The following is a 16,442-nucleotide window of genomic DNA, read 5'->3' as shown; positions in this document are numbered from 1 at the left end:
TTTTTGTCCTTTTTCGTTTAAACAATATGAAATATTCAATAGGTGCTCCCTAAAAGGATAAGGTGCTAAAATGAAAAATAGTATCAAGTTTGAAGCTCTATCAATATATTAGATCTAATCTTTAAGGGGTTGTTTGGCATGGTATATAAGAATTGTAACGAATAAAGTATATTAATAATGATGAAATTAGTTATGGGGAGATTATTTCTTGTGGGCTGTTTGGTTTGATATATAAAGGTGTATAAAAATAATACTAAATAAGATGTATAATTAATACATATATTAGTTATACATCTGTTAAACATAAAATTCAAGCAAGAATTTCGTTCATGTCTCACAGAAGCAGAAGCTTCATTTCGTGCAAATAATTCAAGGAACAGGTATGTTAAGGCTATCTCTTCTTTCTTTTGGCATGATCCATACGATACGAACGAAACATGCAAATGCACAAATTCCATGANCCCATTAAGCCTATTTCTATCCAAGACAGTGGGTGGTGATCCTGGGAAAGTGGTGGTTGGACATAGACAATCGGATTGTTTGGAATGTGTTGTGGTAGTGGTGGGAGATTTTCCATGTTCAAAGGCCTTTGTGGTCGGAGGAGCTGTATTAATCTGTATCTTCTCCGATTGTTTAGAGGGAGTCTCGGCATGTTTGATGTTTTTGTTACTACTTAAAGTCGAGGGGTTTGGGGAGTAAGGTATAATTGCATCTATGTGCATGCAATCCGAGTGGGATAGCGTATTAGGATTTGAGTCTGGTTTTGTAGATTTGGGGTGGGATTTTGCATGGGCATTCAATGCCACTTGTCGTGTAGTAATTTTCATGTCTTCATTTGTGTTGTTTTCACTGGACAAGTGTAAGGTAGTAGTAATAGGGTTTTTGTCTTTAGTGGTAGGAAGATTAGGTGTTAAATAAAAATGTTTGTTTGTTACATTAGGAGGCTGACTTGTCATATTTTAATTAGTGCTAATGTTGGTTGTTTGGGTGTAAGTGTTTGTAGGGTGATTAGTAGTAGTAGCAGTTTTAGAGGGTTCCATATTACACGTGGACCTATGCATGTCTAAGTTAGTGAGTAATGTTTTTTTATTTTCAGTTTGGTTAGAGTCCAAAACCATGTGCTCGTTGCACAACTCAGAAAAGCTGTTTTCCAAGTGGAAACCATTGTTGTTCATGTTTGTGATGGTTTTGTTGTGCTTTGCCATTTCAATATGGCTTCTGTCTTCCTTGCTAGGAGAAGGAGTATTTTGAGATTTATTAACAAACTTGAAATTTTGTGTGTTAATATACTTACCCTAGAGGCATTAAATAACTTAACGTTTATACTTTCCTCCGTGGAGTTGTTCATCCTTGTGGACTGCTTTACTGACCTTCTTGTTTTCTGGAATGAGACAGTGTGCCAATCATCCTCATAGGTTGTTTTTGTAACGTTCTCAGTGCTCTGTAATTGGTTAAGTTTGTCTTCATGCTTCTCTCCTTTGTTTCTAGAGTTAATCACCATCAAGCATTGGCCATTTGTGTGGCCTAAGGACCCACAGTTTTTACAGAGTAATTTATCTCCTTCGTACTCAATGATTTGTTTGTACTCGTCTATAACTATGAACTTGTCCACTGGTTTGTTTAATGGTAGTTCGACGCACAACCTTGCATATCTTCCCCGTAAAGTGGAGGAAGTACAGGCATCCACTTTCAATAACCTTCCAATAGAGTTGCCAATCCTTTGAAGGATTATTTTATCATAGAATTCAGTTGGTAGATTTGGTAGACGGATCCATACGACAGTGCATATTTGTTTTGCATTTGCTGCCACAAAATTTGGCTTCCATTTTTGGCAACTTAAGAAAAAACCAAAAACAAACCATGGTCCTTTTTGCAGGACATGGTTCATACTTTCTGCTTTTTGAAGCTTTGCAATATAATAGTCAGACCCCAGATCGATCAATGGAAAACTTTCATTTAGCTTCCACAGTTCTTCAACTTTTCTTTTAAGTGTTTGATAGATGATCCGTTTGCCTTGTAACTTTATGATTATAGAATATTTCCAAGGCATGTACATACGTTCTTTATCCTCAGGAGAGAGAGTAATTCTTCCATTTTCAGACAAAAGAGCCTCTGCATTACTTGAGGATGGTTCAGTGTATTTAATATTTGGAAGAGGCATCGTTTGTTCAAAGCTAATGTTTGCCTCTTCAGTTCCTTTAAGGGGTTGGTTCTTAAAGGAGGTTTCCTGGTTTCCGGGGGCTTTGGTAGTATAATTGGTGACATTATTTTTATTAATTATGTCGGGTGGTTTAGGGGGAATCGTTGTCATCTCTAAATCTATGTCCATTTAGTGAAGGAGACGGTTGAGTTGTTAGAGGAGGGTTTGAAACTTTAGAGAGAAGGCAGAGCTTCTCTCACTAAACATGTGGGGGTGTTAGATAACATTAACCAAGGACTTTAATTAAGGCCAAAGTTCTAGACCAATAACGTAAGAAAAAGTTAAGTCAGTATATGAAAAGCTATTTTGCCTATTTTTACCAATTTGTTTAAAGAAAGACATGATTTGGTCGGAAAGATGAGTAGAACCTAGGACGTGAGGCAGAAGCATTTTAAAGCTTCAATAGAAGCAAATTTTATTGAAGTTTCATAGAATTCAAGCAAGAATTTCGTTCATGTCTCACAGAAGCAGAAGCTTCATTTCGTGCAAATAATTCAAGGAACAGGTATGTTAAGGCTATCCCTTCTTTCTTTTGGCATGATCCATACGATACGAACGAAACATGCAAATGCACAAATTCCATGAATGACTCTATTCATAGAAGTATTAGAGGTATCTATGTTCTTGAATTTTCATGTGTCATAATATTTTATCATCTGTTCATGGGTCTCAAAAAAATACGAAAGTTGAAAAGAGTTTACTTTATGATATTACTCAAAGAAAAAATGATCTTATGACATTCCGAAGAATTTTATTAACGTACTTTTCATGCATTGTATTCATGTACATTGACCCGTGACCAGATGGCGTAATATACGCGTATATATGTATGTATATATATGTATATGGGATATGGAAAAGGTTATGGCGTTATATACGCACCACCACCTGATCAGCTGGTATACGTTGATGATTTTGCCCACAGTGGCCAAGATGATATGATGGGATGCCCTCAGAGGCTGATGATGTTATGAAACATGTACCTATGCACGACATGATATTCATACGCATATGCATGATACTATAATTATTTCATGATTTACAAAGTTATTCAGACTTACAGGTTGAGTCATGTACTCTATATTTCTTCCATGTCTCTTATGTAATTTATGTGTCTTACATACTCGGTACATTATTCAGTACAATAATAAATTAATAATAATACCAAAACTAATACATATCTTATTTTTCCTAATTACATCCTACCAAACGACCCCTAAGAGTTCTGATTGGTGCCGTAATAAATGGACCAAAAGTGCTTGATTTTAGTAAACTTAATGACAGTTTTTGTCCAGTGTAATAGAAAAAGGACAAAGATAGAGTAACCCTCAAACTTAAGGGACTATTCAAGTTCCATTTCTTAGCACCTGCATCGCTATCTCCGCCATCGTCCTCTTCAAATTATTCGTACACTCTGTTTCTCTCATTTTCGCTCTTTCCCTTTGGCGCGAATTCTATCAAATACACCGCCGTTAACAACCGCCGGCCGCCGGCGAATCAAAGCTATTCCTAATCGCTATAATTTTCTGAAAATTTTCCGGTAGAAAAATGTCGCACGTTTTGAACTTTTTGGTTTCTTCCTCTTCCTGCTCGCCTACGACCTTCGCAACCTCAAAACGACCTGCATTTCCTCTCTCCACCATCCGTTCACGGTTACCGGTTAAAACATTTCTACGTACAAAAATCATAGCAGCTTCAGCTTCAGAGAACGGTTCGGGAGTGGTACGATCAAGTGCGACGCAGGTGCATGATACTTACAATGCGGTCGCGGATTTTGAGGTGGACGCGGTGACGGAGGCTGAGTTGAAGGAGAACGGTTTCAGGAGTACGCGAAGGACGAAGCTGATATGTACGATCGGTCCAGCGACGTGCGGGATTGAGCAGTTGGAGGCGTTGGCTGTGGGAGGAATGAACGTTGCGCGGATCAATATGTGTCATGGAACTCGGGAGTGGCATCGTATGGTGATCGAGAGAGTTCGGAGGTTGAATGAGGATAAAGGCTTCGCGGTCGCCATCATGATGGATACTGAAGGCAGTGAGATTCATATGGGAGATCTCGGTGGCGCTTCGTCGGCTAAAGCTGAGGTAATGTTCATTTTGAATTCACTGTTGTTAGATGTATACATCTGCTGCTGCTTCATCAATAGCGTTAAGTGTTTATGGGTTAGATGTTTAAATACTTTTACCTCCTTCATTGGTTACAAGTTAAGGTAAAACTAATAGTATAATTATTTTCTTAGAGCCCATTTGGCTTAGCTAAGTAAAAATAACTGAAGAACCATGCTCCGCATTGCTCTTTGTCGCACTACTTTTGCTAGCAACCAGTTTCGGATTCTCCTTAAGGCACTGAGTAGGGATTTGAATAGTAACTCTATTTCGGGGGCTCAATGTTGCTGGATCTACTCCTCTCCTCGGGCTCGCCCGCTCTATGCCCAATGCTTTAACTCAATCACATGAGGTCTCAGGTCAAATCCTAGCGGAGACAAAAAATGGTGATTTCATTCCATCGGCCTAAGCCTTGGTGATCAGAGGTACTCGGTACCTCTGCTGGTGGGAGGTAGCATACTTGGTAGAATAGTCGACGTGTTCGCAAGCTGGCCTGCCATCATAAAAAAATAGTTATTGAAATAACTAATGAGCTTCACAACAAAGAGTAGAGGCGAATGGTTCGAAAGTAGATGCTAGTGGTTCAAATCATGCCCTTAAACAAATTTACAAAAAATACAAATTGAAAATTATATTTACAAGGAGAAGGAAGAACAACTGAAATAGAAAGGAGAGAAAGTTCAGAATTTTGTTTTGGGAAGGGTATTTCATTTGTTTTGGGAAGGATATTTCAAAAATTACAAAAGTTATTAAGAATAAAATAGTAAACACTTTGGCTTATAAGACTTGGTTACAAGCACTTTTAGTGTTTACCAAATGTTTAGATAAGTCAAAAACTGCTTAGAAGCTTACCCAAACACACTCTTAGTCAGTAAAGTTAGAGCTAGATTCTGGTTTATCACATTATATTCAGGTACATCAGGTGTTGGTTCTATTATGGTATAGTGGGATTTCGAGATCTTTTCTTTGATTTCTTTTCTTCTCCCAAATTGTAGCACAAGAATGACTGGAATTGTTCTTGGGAAGTGCAAGCTTTTCAATTGTATTAGTAGCTCAATTAGGCGTTCCTCTTTTTGTAGTATCAGCAAAAATGAGTTGAGATTTGCTCTTATTGTTACGGCGTGGACAAAATTCTGGTGGATTAGGAAGCAAGAATTAGGGGGATGAACAAATGTCAGAAGTGGGTGGCATAGCCTGTTGGTTCCTTGCTGCAGTTTTGGACAAACCAAACCCTTTAGTATGTTGTTTTCCCAAGTTGGGGGGTAGAATCTCAGAGTCTTCTGGTTGCAGTTCTTTTTAGTTTTATTGTTTCAGTGGTAATGGCAGTCATATTTTCATGAACTTTTCATCTTAGGAAAAAAAAAAGAAACTATGTTGATACCAAGTATAATTTGTGAAAACTGTTTGAAGCTATTGAGAACAATGGATTACTTATCTTTATGCTTTTGAGCCGTCTTCATGTGCAACAGGCAGTAGATAATGACTCTACCTGTGCAGGATGGGGAAATTTGGACTTTCACTGTTCGAGCATTCGATTCACCAATCCCGGGACACACCATTAATGTTAACTATGATGGATTTGCTGAAGGTTTGCTGTATAAACTGAAAGAGAAAGTAAAACTATTTTTTCCCGAAGAACTGTAGTCTGTTTGGTATAATATAATATGTCCAATTTTCCATAAGGGAAACTACTTTTCAAATTATCTTTTGGTGTTTGGTTTAGACGCAAAGGTCGGTGGCATGTGATAATAGTAGAAAGTGGTAGGTTGGAACATGAGGGTGATGCTTTAATTGCTGCGATTAGTATAGTTAATAAGAAATATATACATGATGTTCAGCACAAGTGGTATGAAGTAAGAATTGACATAATTATTACTCAAACTGTTCTATATGTGGTATGACACAAAATGTTTTTACAAAAATATTTTGCTTCATAAAATCATTTTCTGGAGGTTTCTTGTCTCCAATTGTTAAAGTTTTTTACACAAGAAACTTTTTTTACACCAAATGGGGAAAACAATTTACATTTTTTAAAGGCAGAACTTATGTTTTCATTTCCAGTGCTTATTGGTAGATCAATCTTTTGAAGTTTCACTTTTTTGTTTTTGGTTTAATTGCATTGCTACAGATGTGAAAGTGGGTGATGAGCTACTAATAGATGGTGGAATGGTGAGGTTTGAAGTGATTCAGAAAATTGGTCCAGATGTTAAGTGTCTATGTACAGATCCTGGACTTTTATTGCCTCGGGCCAACTTGACATTTTGGCGGGATGGTAAATTAGTAAGCGAACGAAATGCAATGCTTCCAACTATTTCTTCAAAGGTTTGCATCTATGTTCCTTGTGCAGATCCTTTTTTATATGCTCAGCTTACTTAACTGCAATTGAGACATACATCTTTGGCTTAAGTATGAATTCTTGTAGTATGTATGTTTTCCTATAATTGCAATCTGCAGCTTTCTATCTCCACAAATTTTGTTGGCCTCATGATAAATATAATCTAGGAAGTTAAGCTCTCAATAACAGATAAAGTTTATGGAATCTAATTCCTTCATGTCTCATAGTTAATGCTTCAGATTTCTGATATTGACTTGTAATACTCTCTACTCTCTTAAAACAACAACAACAACAACAATAACAAACCCAGTAGTTTCCCACAAGTGGGGTCTACAAGTGGGGTCTGGAGAGGGTAAGATGTACGCAGCCTTACCCCTACCCCTGGAAGGGTAGAGAGGTTGTTTCCGATAGACCCTCGCTCTCTACTCTCTTAAAAGCTGGTTTATTTTCCTTTTTTGGTTTTCAAAAAATGTAAAAAAATCCCAATGGAGAAACCCTTTTCTATATTACACTTTAATACTATTTCTGTCTCCTTGTGCACTTCACTATCATTATTTTGGGACTCAAACATTCTTTAACTACAATTTTTAAACATTTGGTAAAATATTTAGAGTTTGGAATTCTACCACAACTCATTTGATATATTGGGTTCAAAATCAATTATTTGTATTTATTTAGTGAATTTTTAACACACATACAGAGTGAAACACTCTGTATCTACCCCTGTCTCTCACCCCTCGCAATGCTATTATAGATATACAGTCATATTCTTGATGATTTCTTATCTTAGTGATTATTGAATGAAATGTCTAATCAAATAGCTGCTAAACCTAAGTTACACTATTTTACATTGGTCTTTCACTAACTAAGCAGTTGCACTTTCAAATCTTATCATACAAATTTCATTTTCCAATTATATACATATGAACTTCCTTTTACACTAAAAGATGTGTGTTAATATTCCAACAATTAACGGCTCATTTATGCACTCATTTGTATTCTGTTGCATAAAGAGTAAAATGAGTTTTTGATTTTGCTTGAAGTAGAACGACCTTGAACTCTTACCTGGTGGTTAATATGATGTTGATGTACTTCTTAGCTCATCTTCATTCACTTTATTTGGTACTTTCTCCTCTACTCAAATTTATGTAGGTCCTGTGCATAAAGGATCTCTCGCACTTCTCTTTATGCTTGACTTTAAAAAACTGGAATTTTAGTCTATCTCAATTATTTTGTTGCTACAGGATTGGCTAGACATCGACTTTGGGATTGCTGAGGGCGTTGATTTCATTGCTGTATCATTTGTCAAATCTGCTGAAGTCATTAAGCATCTTAAGAGTTACATTAAAGCCCACTCTCCTAATTCGTAAGAATACAGTCGCTTCTAAGCATCAAAAGCTGCTTCTGCCATGATGCCTCTTTCCTTCCAAATGAAGTATCTTTGTAGGGGTGGGATGATTCATTAATATGATCTAATGTACTGTGCAGTGATATTGCCGTAATTGCAAAGATAGAGAGCATTGACTCATTGAAGAACTTGGAAGAGATAATTCAGGCATCAGATGGAGCTATGGTGGCAAGAGGAGATCTTGGTGCTCAAATTCCGCTTGAACAGGTCCCATCAGAACAGCAAAGGATTGTTCAGCTATGCAGGCAGCTTAATAAGCCTGTTATAGTAGCCTCCCAGCTGCTTGAATCTATGATTGAATACCCTATTCCAACTAGAGCTGAAGTGGCTGATATTTCTGAAGCAGTTAGGCAAAGGGGGGATGCTTTGATGCTCTCTGGTGAGTCAGCGATGGGCCAGTATCCTGAGAAGGCATTGAGTGTTCTAAAAAGTGCTAGTTTGAGAATTGAAAGAAGCTGGAGAGAACAAAAACACCATGAAGTTATTGAACTACCATCCATAGCGTCTTCTTTTACTGGCAGTATCTCAGAGGAGATTTGCAACTCTACTGCCCAGATGGGTAAGATTCTTTTCTATTGGATAAATTTATTTTTGAATAGATTTTTCTTTACAAAGATTGATTTTGACTTTGTATTGCAATAATGAAAAAAATGACAAAAAAAAAATAAATAATGAGCAGACCAGCCCACTTTGAAAGGGCTCTTTTTTATAGAGAGAGAGAGAGAAAGGGGGGGTTTTCTGGGGCTTTGGGGCTTTGAAGCAGGGCCACTTTATATAGAATTTTATTGGGTGAAATCCAAAAATAGCCAGATTTATAACTGGTCGTTCAAAAATAGCCCAGTTTCAAAAGTAATTGAAATTTAGCCACTTTTCATGTAAAGATAAATCTGAGCGAAAACACTGTTCAAAACCCGAAAAAATACGCCAGTATATTATGCTGGAGTTCCAGCATAAGTATACTTGAACTCCAGCATATTATACTGGAGTTCCAGCAAGTATACAGGTCCAGCATAAAATACTGGAGCCAGCAAAGTATACCGGTGCAGCATAATATGCTGGAGTTCATACACAGGTGCACCAAACTCCAGTATATTATGCTGGACCGGTTTCTGTTGCAGCAAAATAGTGGCTATTTTTTATTGACTTGGTAAACGCTGGCTATTTTTGAATGACCAGTCCGAAAACTGGCTATACTGTGCTATTTTGACAATTTTATTTCCTTATTATTTTCTAGCTTGAAGATGCAATGGTGGTTTGTTGCTAATGTTGACGTAAAGACTATACTTTGATTCATGAAATTTGAAATAATTACTCTAGAGAGAACGGGCGTAAACCCAATTAGCATTTTTGCAGTGTCCGTTAAATTTAGCAAAGACCAAAAGTTTTCCTTTAATGGATGGATATGTTTATTGGACGGGCACTTTAATTTTATAGCACCCTCACAGCAGAAAGAAGCAGTTATACAAATTGTGACTGCCTTACACAGTCGTACTTAAATTAATTCCTGATGAAACTAATTTAGCTCCCAAACCCCAGACCCAAACCAATGTGTCTTCAGAGAAGAACCTACATTCTAAAATGTTGTGGATATGGATGTTTAAATTCAAGTATAGGTTCAACGAGCCATTCATTGAAGAAAGCATATCTTAATGTTACCTGTTAATCCATTTTCTAATCTATTTTCTGACTGGTTGAGTGCTAATATCTGTTGTGATTCTGCAGCTAACAATTTGGAAGTTGATGCTCTTTTTGTTTACACCAAGAACGGACACATGGCTTCTCTCTTGTCACGCTGTCGTCCTGACTGCCCAATTTTTGCATTTACAACCACAACATCTGTACGTAGACGCCTGAACCTGCAATGGGGTCTGACACCTTTCCGCTTGAGTTTCTCCAATGATATGGAAAGCAACCTCAACAAAACATTCTCCTTGTTAAAAGCTCGGGGCATGGTCAGATCAGGTGACCTTATCATTGCTGTTTCTGATATGCTGCAGTCCATTCAAGTTATGAATGTTCCATGACCACCTGATTAAGTTTTTTTACAAGTTCTTAGCTGGGAAACCTTAAAAATCTATTTGCCAATCATATTAATATATGTTCATCAGATTTTTTCTTTGCTAGAGAGTTAACCACCACATCTTTATTGATTATATCCAATTCTTGGGAGCTGGATCACTGACATTTGGTGGAACTTAAACTGTTTTAGTAAAGATATATATGTTGCAAAATGTACCCAAGTTACAATTATTATTTCCTGTTTCGCATTATTTGGAAAATGTAGCCTCTTCTTGATTTATTAATTGGTACATTGGGAAAATGTTCAAAGTTGTCCCTTCTCCCTACACTATCGACTTTTACTAAACTTTGCCTTCCATTAGAAGTTGGCAACAGGAATGTTCGCGCTATTACTCTTTTGTCTCATATTTGCCTTTTTACTAACGGCCCTTTACCTGAGCTATTTACTACATGTTGGTGTCATTCTTAAATCATTTTGAATTTTTTATATTACTATAAAAATATTGAAACAAACATGAAAATATGGTTGACATAAGTGGAATATAGTCCTAGGATACCGTATTGACACTTGACAAGACATGACCAACGATTTAAGAAGGCAAAAAGGAACAAAAGAAGAGATTGTTGACAGTTTTTAGAAGACATTCATGAGATTAAGATATATTTACGCGGTGACCAAGATTAACATCCAATGTATGCGCACGTCTGAGTATCTTTGATCCATTGAGCGAGATCTTGCACACCAGACTCGCGGATCATGACCGACTTTTATCTGTGTTCGATCAGTTGATCTCACAGTCAAGCAAGCTTATATAATTGCGCTCAGGAGCAGAATCTTAGCTTGGACTGCCAGTCTTTTTGTCGGGAGGAAGAAACAATGAAGAGTTCAAATATTAATCTTAAATAGTGGCGCTATTCAACTGTCTAGACTCTAGAGATATCGAAAAGTTCAAAATGAAATCAAAAAGATAAATGTTGATCTAGTTCACTACCTTGACGCATTGACAGAATTGGTGGAGATCAATCTAGATCGAAATGACTGGTTTTGTGGTATTAAACTTTGTGCTAAAACCTTCACGTGGAACCTGCCTTAAGAGCGGTTTTCGAGACAAAAATAGGTCATTCTGTGGATCCAAGATAGAAATCCGGTCCTGCAACTCATAAGTTATGGAAATACATGTATTATTTACAGATTAAATGTGGTATAAGAACACATACACTTAAACTTGCCGTGCAAGTAGGCAATCTTTGTACAATAATGTTGGGGTTGAAGTGGTAGTGTGAATGGGAAATGAGGAAAGAAGGTGAAAAGACAACTTCGGCTTTTGCACTTTGTCCCTGATTGGTTAAAGACAAGAATTTTGTTGGGTTTAAATATAGAAGCACTTCCTTATGCTCTTAAAAGGAGCTAATAGGAAGGGGCCTCGCGCCGTCGTCGTTCGCTCGGCTTCGTCTTCGGATTCGGTCAATTGATATGATTGATTGACTTAATTTTTTGGACCAATAAAATGACATTAATTAATTATAATATTAATATTTTTTAATATTTTGAATGATCGTTATTTGTCACGTTAAATTAATTAATTTCCGTCTTTAATTTTCCCGCGTTAATTAAACAGCCACCAAAGAGAGGCGGCATTTCACGAATAGCCACCAAAGAGAGGCTGCATTTCACGAATAGCCATCTGCAGTGTGAACAAACACTTTCACACCCTTTCAGTCCAGAAATCGTTGGCTATAAATAAGCAGCCATTCCTTCAGAATTTTTTATCTTGAAATCTTCTGCTTCATCTCCTTCTTCTTTCTGCATCATTACTTTCAAAACAAAGTAAGTCAAGGTCGTGTGATTTTCACCATTATTTTGAGTTCGCTGATAACTTAGTGGTTTGAAGTGCCGCTACCGCTAAGTCGGAAGTTCCGTTCTATCCTGGGAAGAATTTATCCGTTAACCTTGGGCAACAGTAAGGGGATAAGATTCTTTAAGGACAAACAAGGAATTTGTGGGCTCGGAACATAATTCTGCCATTTCTGTGCATTTACTTTTCCTGTTTTTTAGTCACTTAAAAATTTCAGATTGTCTAACAAGCTTAAAGAATCTTATTATATATATATATATACTATTCTGATTTTCGAAGTGACTAAGGAGACTAAAACCTTCGTGGTTTTCTACTCCTAATCAGTTTGAAGAATAATCTCTTCACTGTATTAAAATCAGTTTGAAGAATAATCTCTTCACTGTGTTGTTTTGGGTTGAAGGAATAAATACTTCACCATTTAGTGAATCTGTTTGTGTCATTGACAGAAATGACTAACGGAGAGGAACAAATTGAACCTGCTGTGACTGTTACTATTAACACAGTTTCGGGGATGCCAGGTCCTAGCCGTCCTACTGCACCTGCAACGACGATGCCACCAGCGGAAAAGCCGGGGAAATTTTCTGGTGTTGACTTTAAGAGATGGCAGCAAAAGATGTTCTTTTATCTAACCACTCTAGGTCTGCAAAGGTTCATTCAAGAGGATGTTCCAGTCGTGCCTGAAGGAACCCCTGACAACGAGCGCTTCCTAGTTACTGAGGCTTGGAAGCACTCTCATTTTCTGTGCAAAAATTACATATTTAGTGGGCTGGAAGATGGCTTGTACAACATTTATAGCGTCATGAAAATATCAAGAGAATTATGGAATGCTCTTGAAAAGAAGTACAAGACTGAAGATGCTGGACTTAAGAAGTTTGTGGCCGCCAAATTTCTGGATTTCAAAATGATTGACGGTAAATCTGTAATAACGCAAGTCCAAGAATTGCAAGTTATTGTTCATGACCTCCTTGCTGAAGGTATAAAACGAGTCAATATTTTTATTCAAAATATTAATTATTTTACTAATTATAAATTTATGATTGAAGGTATGGTCATAAATGAAGCGTTTCAAATTGTGGCATTTATTGAAAAGCTGTCTCCACTGTGGAAGGACTTTAAGAATTACTTGAAACATAAGCGCAAGGAGATGACGCTTGAAGACCTTATTGTTCGTCTACGGATTGAAGAGGACAACAAGGCTGCTGAGAAGAAATCTCGTGGAAATTCAACAATAATGGGTGCAAATATTGTTGAGAAAGCTTCAACGAGTAAAAAGAGAAAGAAGCCGTCTGGATCAACGAATTATCCAAGCAAGAAGAGGTTCAAAGGTAATTGCCACAACTGCGGAAAGGTTGGACACAAGGCTACTCAATGTCGTGCAGCAAAGAAGGACAAGAAGAAAAGACAAGGAAACATGATTGAGAAGAATGATGAAATAGACGAACTATGTGCCATGTTTTCAGAATGCAACCTAGTCGGAAATCCTAGAGAATGGTGGATTGATTCAGGAGCAACTTGACATGTTTGTGCTAACAAGGAGTTGTTTACTTCTTATGCTCCCGCTGGACCCGATGAAACAGTGTTTATGGCAAACTCCGCTACTGCAAAAATTGAAGGAACGGGCAAGGTGGCTTTGAAGATGACTTCGGGAAAGATTGTGACTCTAAAAGATGTTCTTCATGTTCCTGAAATGCGGAAGAATTTAGTCTCAACATCACTTCTAGTCAAGAATGGCTTTAAGTGTGTTTTTGTTTCCGACAAGGTTGTAATTAGTAAGAATGAAATGTATGTAGGAAAAGGTTACCTGACTGAGGGCCTTTTTAAGCTCAATGTCATTGCCATTGATATGAACAAAACTTCAGCTTCTTCTTACTTGCTTGAGTCAAATAATTTATGGCATGAACGTTTAGGCCACGTCAACTTCAAAACTTTGCGAAAAATGATTAATTTGGAAGTATTACCTAAGTTTGAATGCAATAACTCGAAATGTCAAATATGTGTGGAATCAAAGTATGTTAAGCATCCTTATAAGTCAGTTGAAAGGAATTCAAATTCTTTAGACTTAATTCACACAGATATTTGCGACATGAAGTCAATACCATCTCGCGGTGGGAAAAAGTATTTCATAACTTTTATTGACGACAGTACTAGATATTGCTATATTTACTTACTTAAGAGTAAAGATGAAGCAATAGACGCATTCAAGCAATACAAAAATGAAGTTGAAACGCAATTAAATAAAAAGATTAAAATGATAAGAAGTGATAGAGGCGGGGAATATGAATCTCCTTTTGAAGAAATATGTTTGGAAAATGGCATTATTCACCAAATAACTTCCCTTTACTCACCGCAATCTAATGGAATTGCAGAAAGTAAGAATAGAACATTAAAGGAGACGATGAACGCTTTATTAATAAGTTCTGGTTTACCTCAGAACTTGTGGGGTGAAGCTATTCTTACAGCTAATCAAATACTGAATCGAGTTCCCCATAGCAAAACACAATCCATTCCATATGAAAAATGGAAAGGAAGGAAACCTAATTTAAAATATTTTAAAGTGTGGGGGTGTTTGGCTAAAGTGCAAGTTCCTAAACCCAAAATGGTAAAAATTGGACCAAAAACCGTTGATTGCGTTTTCGTAGGATATGCAACAAATAGTAAGGCATACCGATTTCTGGTTCATAAATCAGAAAATCCCGACATTCATATTAATACGGTAATTGAATCGGATAATGCTGAATTTTTTGAGAATATTTATCCGTATAAAATGGAATGTGAGTCGTCTAATAAAAAATCTAAGCGACCTCGGGAAGAAGCAAAGGAAAGTTCGTTTGATGAAGAAAATCCAAGACGTAGTAAACGTCAAAGGATAGCTACTTCCTTTGGACCAGATTTTCTGGCATTCTTATTGGAAAATGAGCCTCAAGCGTTCAAAGAAGCAATTTCTTCCTCGAAAGCACAATATTGGAAAGAGGCAGTCAATAGTGAGATACAATCCATATTAAGTAATCATACCTGGGAATTGGTTGATCTTCCTCCGGGAAATAAACCTTTGGGTTCTAAATGGATTTTCAAAAGAAAATAAAAGCTGATGGTACTATTGACAAATATAAGGCAAGATTAGTTGTTAAAGGGTTTTGACAACGAGAAGTTCTTGATTACTTTGACACATACTCTCCGGTAACAAGGATTACATCTATCTGGGTGTTAATAGCGTTAGCCGCTGTGTATGGCCTTCAAATCCATCAGATGGATGTAAAGATGACCTTCTTAAATGGGGATTTAGAGGAAGAAATCTATATGGAACAACCTGAAGGGTTTGTAGTCCCCGGAAAAGAAAAGAAGGTGTGTCGACTTGTCAAGTCACTTTACGGACTAAAACAAACACCAAAACAGCGGCATGCGAAATTTGACCAAACAATATTGTCAAATGGTTTCAAGATCAATGAGTGTGACAAATGTGTTTACATTATGAATACTCCAAATTAAATAGTCATTGTTTGTTTATATGTGGATGATATGTTGATAATGAGTAACGATATTGCTAACATAAATGCTACTAAGCGCATGCTTACTAGTAAATTTGATATGAAAGACTTAGGAGTTGCAGATTTAATTTTGGGAATCAAGATCCTACAGACTCCTCAAGGTCTAGCTTTGTCTCAATCTCATTATATTAAAATGGTTCTTGAAAAGTTCAAATATTTGGAATTTAAAGAAGCAAAAACGCCAATTGATTTAAACCATATTCTTGCAAAGAATAAAGGTGAAAGCAAATCTCAATTGGAATATGGTCGAGTGTTGGGAAATTTGATGTACATTATGAATTATACACAACCTGATATAGCTTGTGCAATAAGCAAGCTTAGTCGATAGACAAGTAATCCCAACCAAGCTCATTGGATAGCAATGAAACGAGTCTTGGGATATCTAAAATATACTCAAGACTATGCAGTGCATTACAATAATTATCCCGCAGTTATTGAGGGATATAGTGATGCAAATTAGATCACCGGATCAACGGAAATAAAATCCACAAGTGGATACTGATCACGCCCAACTATGCCTTCTAAAAAAGAACTCTGCGGACGTTGCAAATATAACCCTAGTATTACGCCCAGGGTCGAATCCACAGAGAGTTAACCTATCAACCGCTATCTTCAAACCCACTAAGTATTCAGCACCAGCTTCTCAAACATTCAAATTCTCAGTTGAGTGTTCTTTAACAACTAGCTTGCAAGTAACTAAATGGCTGTAACTAAATTAATAAGGTTGTAAACAATTATGGGATAAAGCTAAGACAATGGTTTCCCCTATTGATGGAATCCCTCCTGTTTATGCTCATACAAATTTACCCACTCATCTCTATCAATCTTGAACGCTAATCTTACCGCAAATCTCTCCCGAGTAATCACAGTAATCTACTATTGCACTCTCCCGAGATACACTAGCTTGCTTTATTTAGCACAATTCAATTTAGATTGCACCCAAGACTTCGTTATTCCTAATCCCGCCTTTAAA

General features: G+C 37.0%; 3 protein-coding genes across 3 annotated transcripts; 2 read left to right on the top strand and 1 right to left on the bottom strand.

Annotated features, from left to right (window-relative positions):
* Nucleotides 1-1,171: 1,171 nt before the first annotated feature.
* LOC109219109 lies at nt 1,172-2,311 on the bottom strand. The gene is made up of 2 exons (XM_019383528.1): nt 1,327-2,311; nt 1,172-1,230 (listed from the first exon to the last, which is right to left on the bottom strand). Exons 1-2 carry the CDS (start codon nt 2,309-2,311, stop codon nt 1,172-1,174), a joined length of 1,044 nt encoding a protein of 347 aa, XP_019239073.1.
* A 1,243-nt stretch (nt 2,312-3,554) lies between these two features.
* On the top strand, nt 3,555-10,388 carry LOC109219113 (pyruvate kinase isozyme A, chloroplastic-like). Its single transcript, XM_019383532.1, has 6 exons — nt 3,555-4,285; nt 5,804-5,894; nt 6,435-6,628; nt 7,886-8,007; nt 8,130-8,608; nt 9,772-10,388. Exons 1-6 carry the CDS (start codon nt 3,749-3,751, stop codon nt 10,071-10,073), a joined length of 1,725 nt encoding a protein of 574 aa, XP_019239077.1. The 5' UTR covers nt 3,555-3,748; the 3' UTR covers nt 10,074-10,388.
* Nucleotides 10,389-12,372: 1,984 nt separating this feature from the next.
* LOC109219108 lies at nt 12,373-13,440 on the top strand. Its single transcript, XM_019383527.1, has 3 exons — nt 12,373-12,720; nt 12,763-12,898; nt 12,968-13,440. Exons 1-3 carry the CDS (start codon nt 12,373-12,375, stop codon nt 13,438-13,440), a joined length of 957 nt encoding a protein of 318 aa, XP_019239072.1.
* The last annotated feature ends 3,002 nt before the right edge of the window (nt 13,441-16,442 follow it).

Source organism: Nicotiana attenuata, unplaced genomic scaffold (assembly GCF_001879085.1).
Source record: "Nicotiana attenuata strain UT unplaced genomic scaffold, NIATTr2, whole genome shotgun sequence".
Lineage (NCBI taxonomy): Eukaryota > Viridiplantae > Streptophyta > Magnoliopsida > Solanales > Solanaceae > Nicotiana > Nicotiana attenuata.
This window is presented reverse-complemented; position numbering and strand designations above follow the sequence as displayed.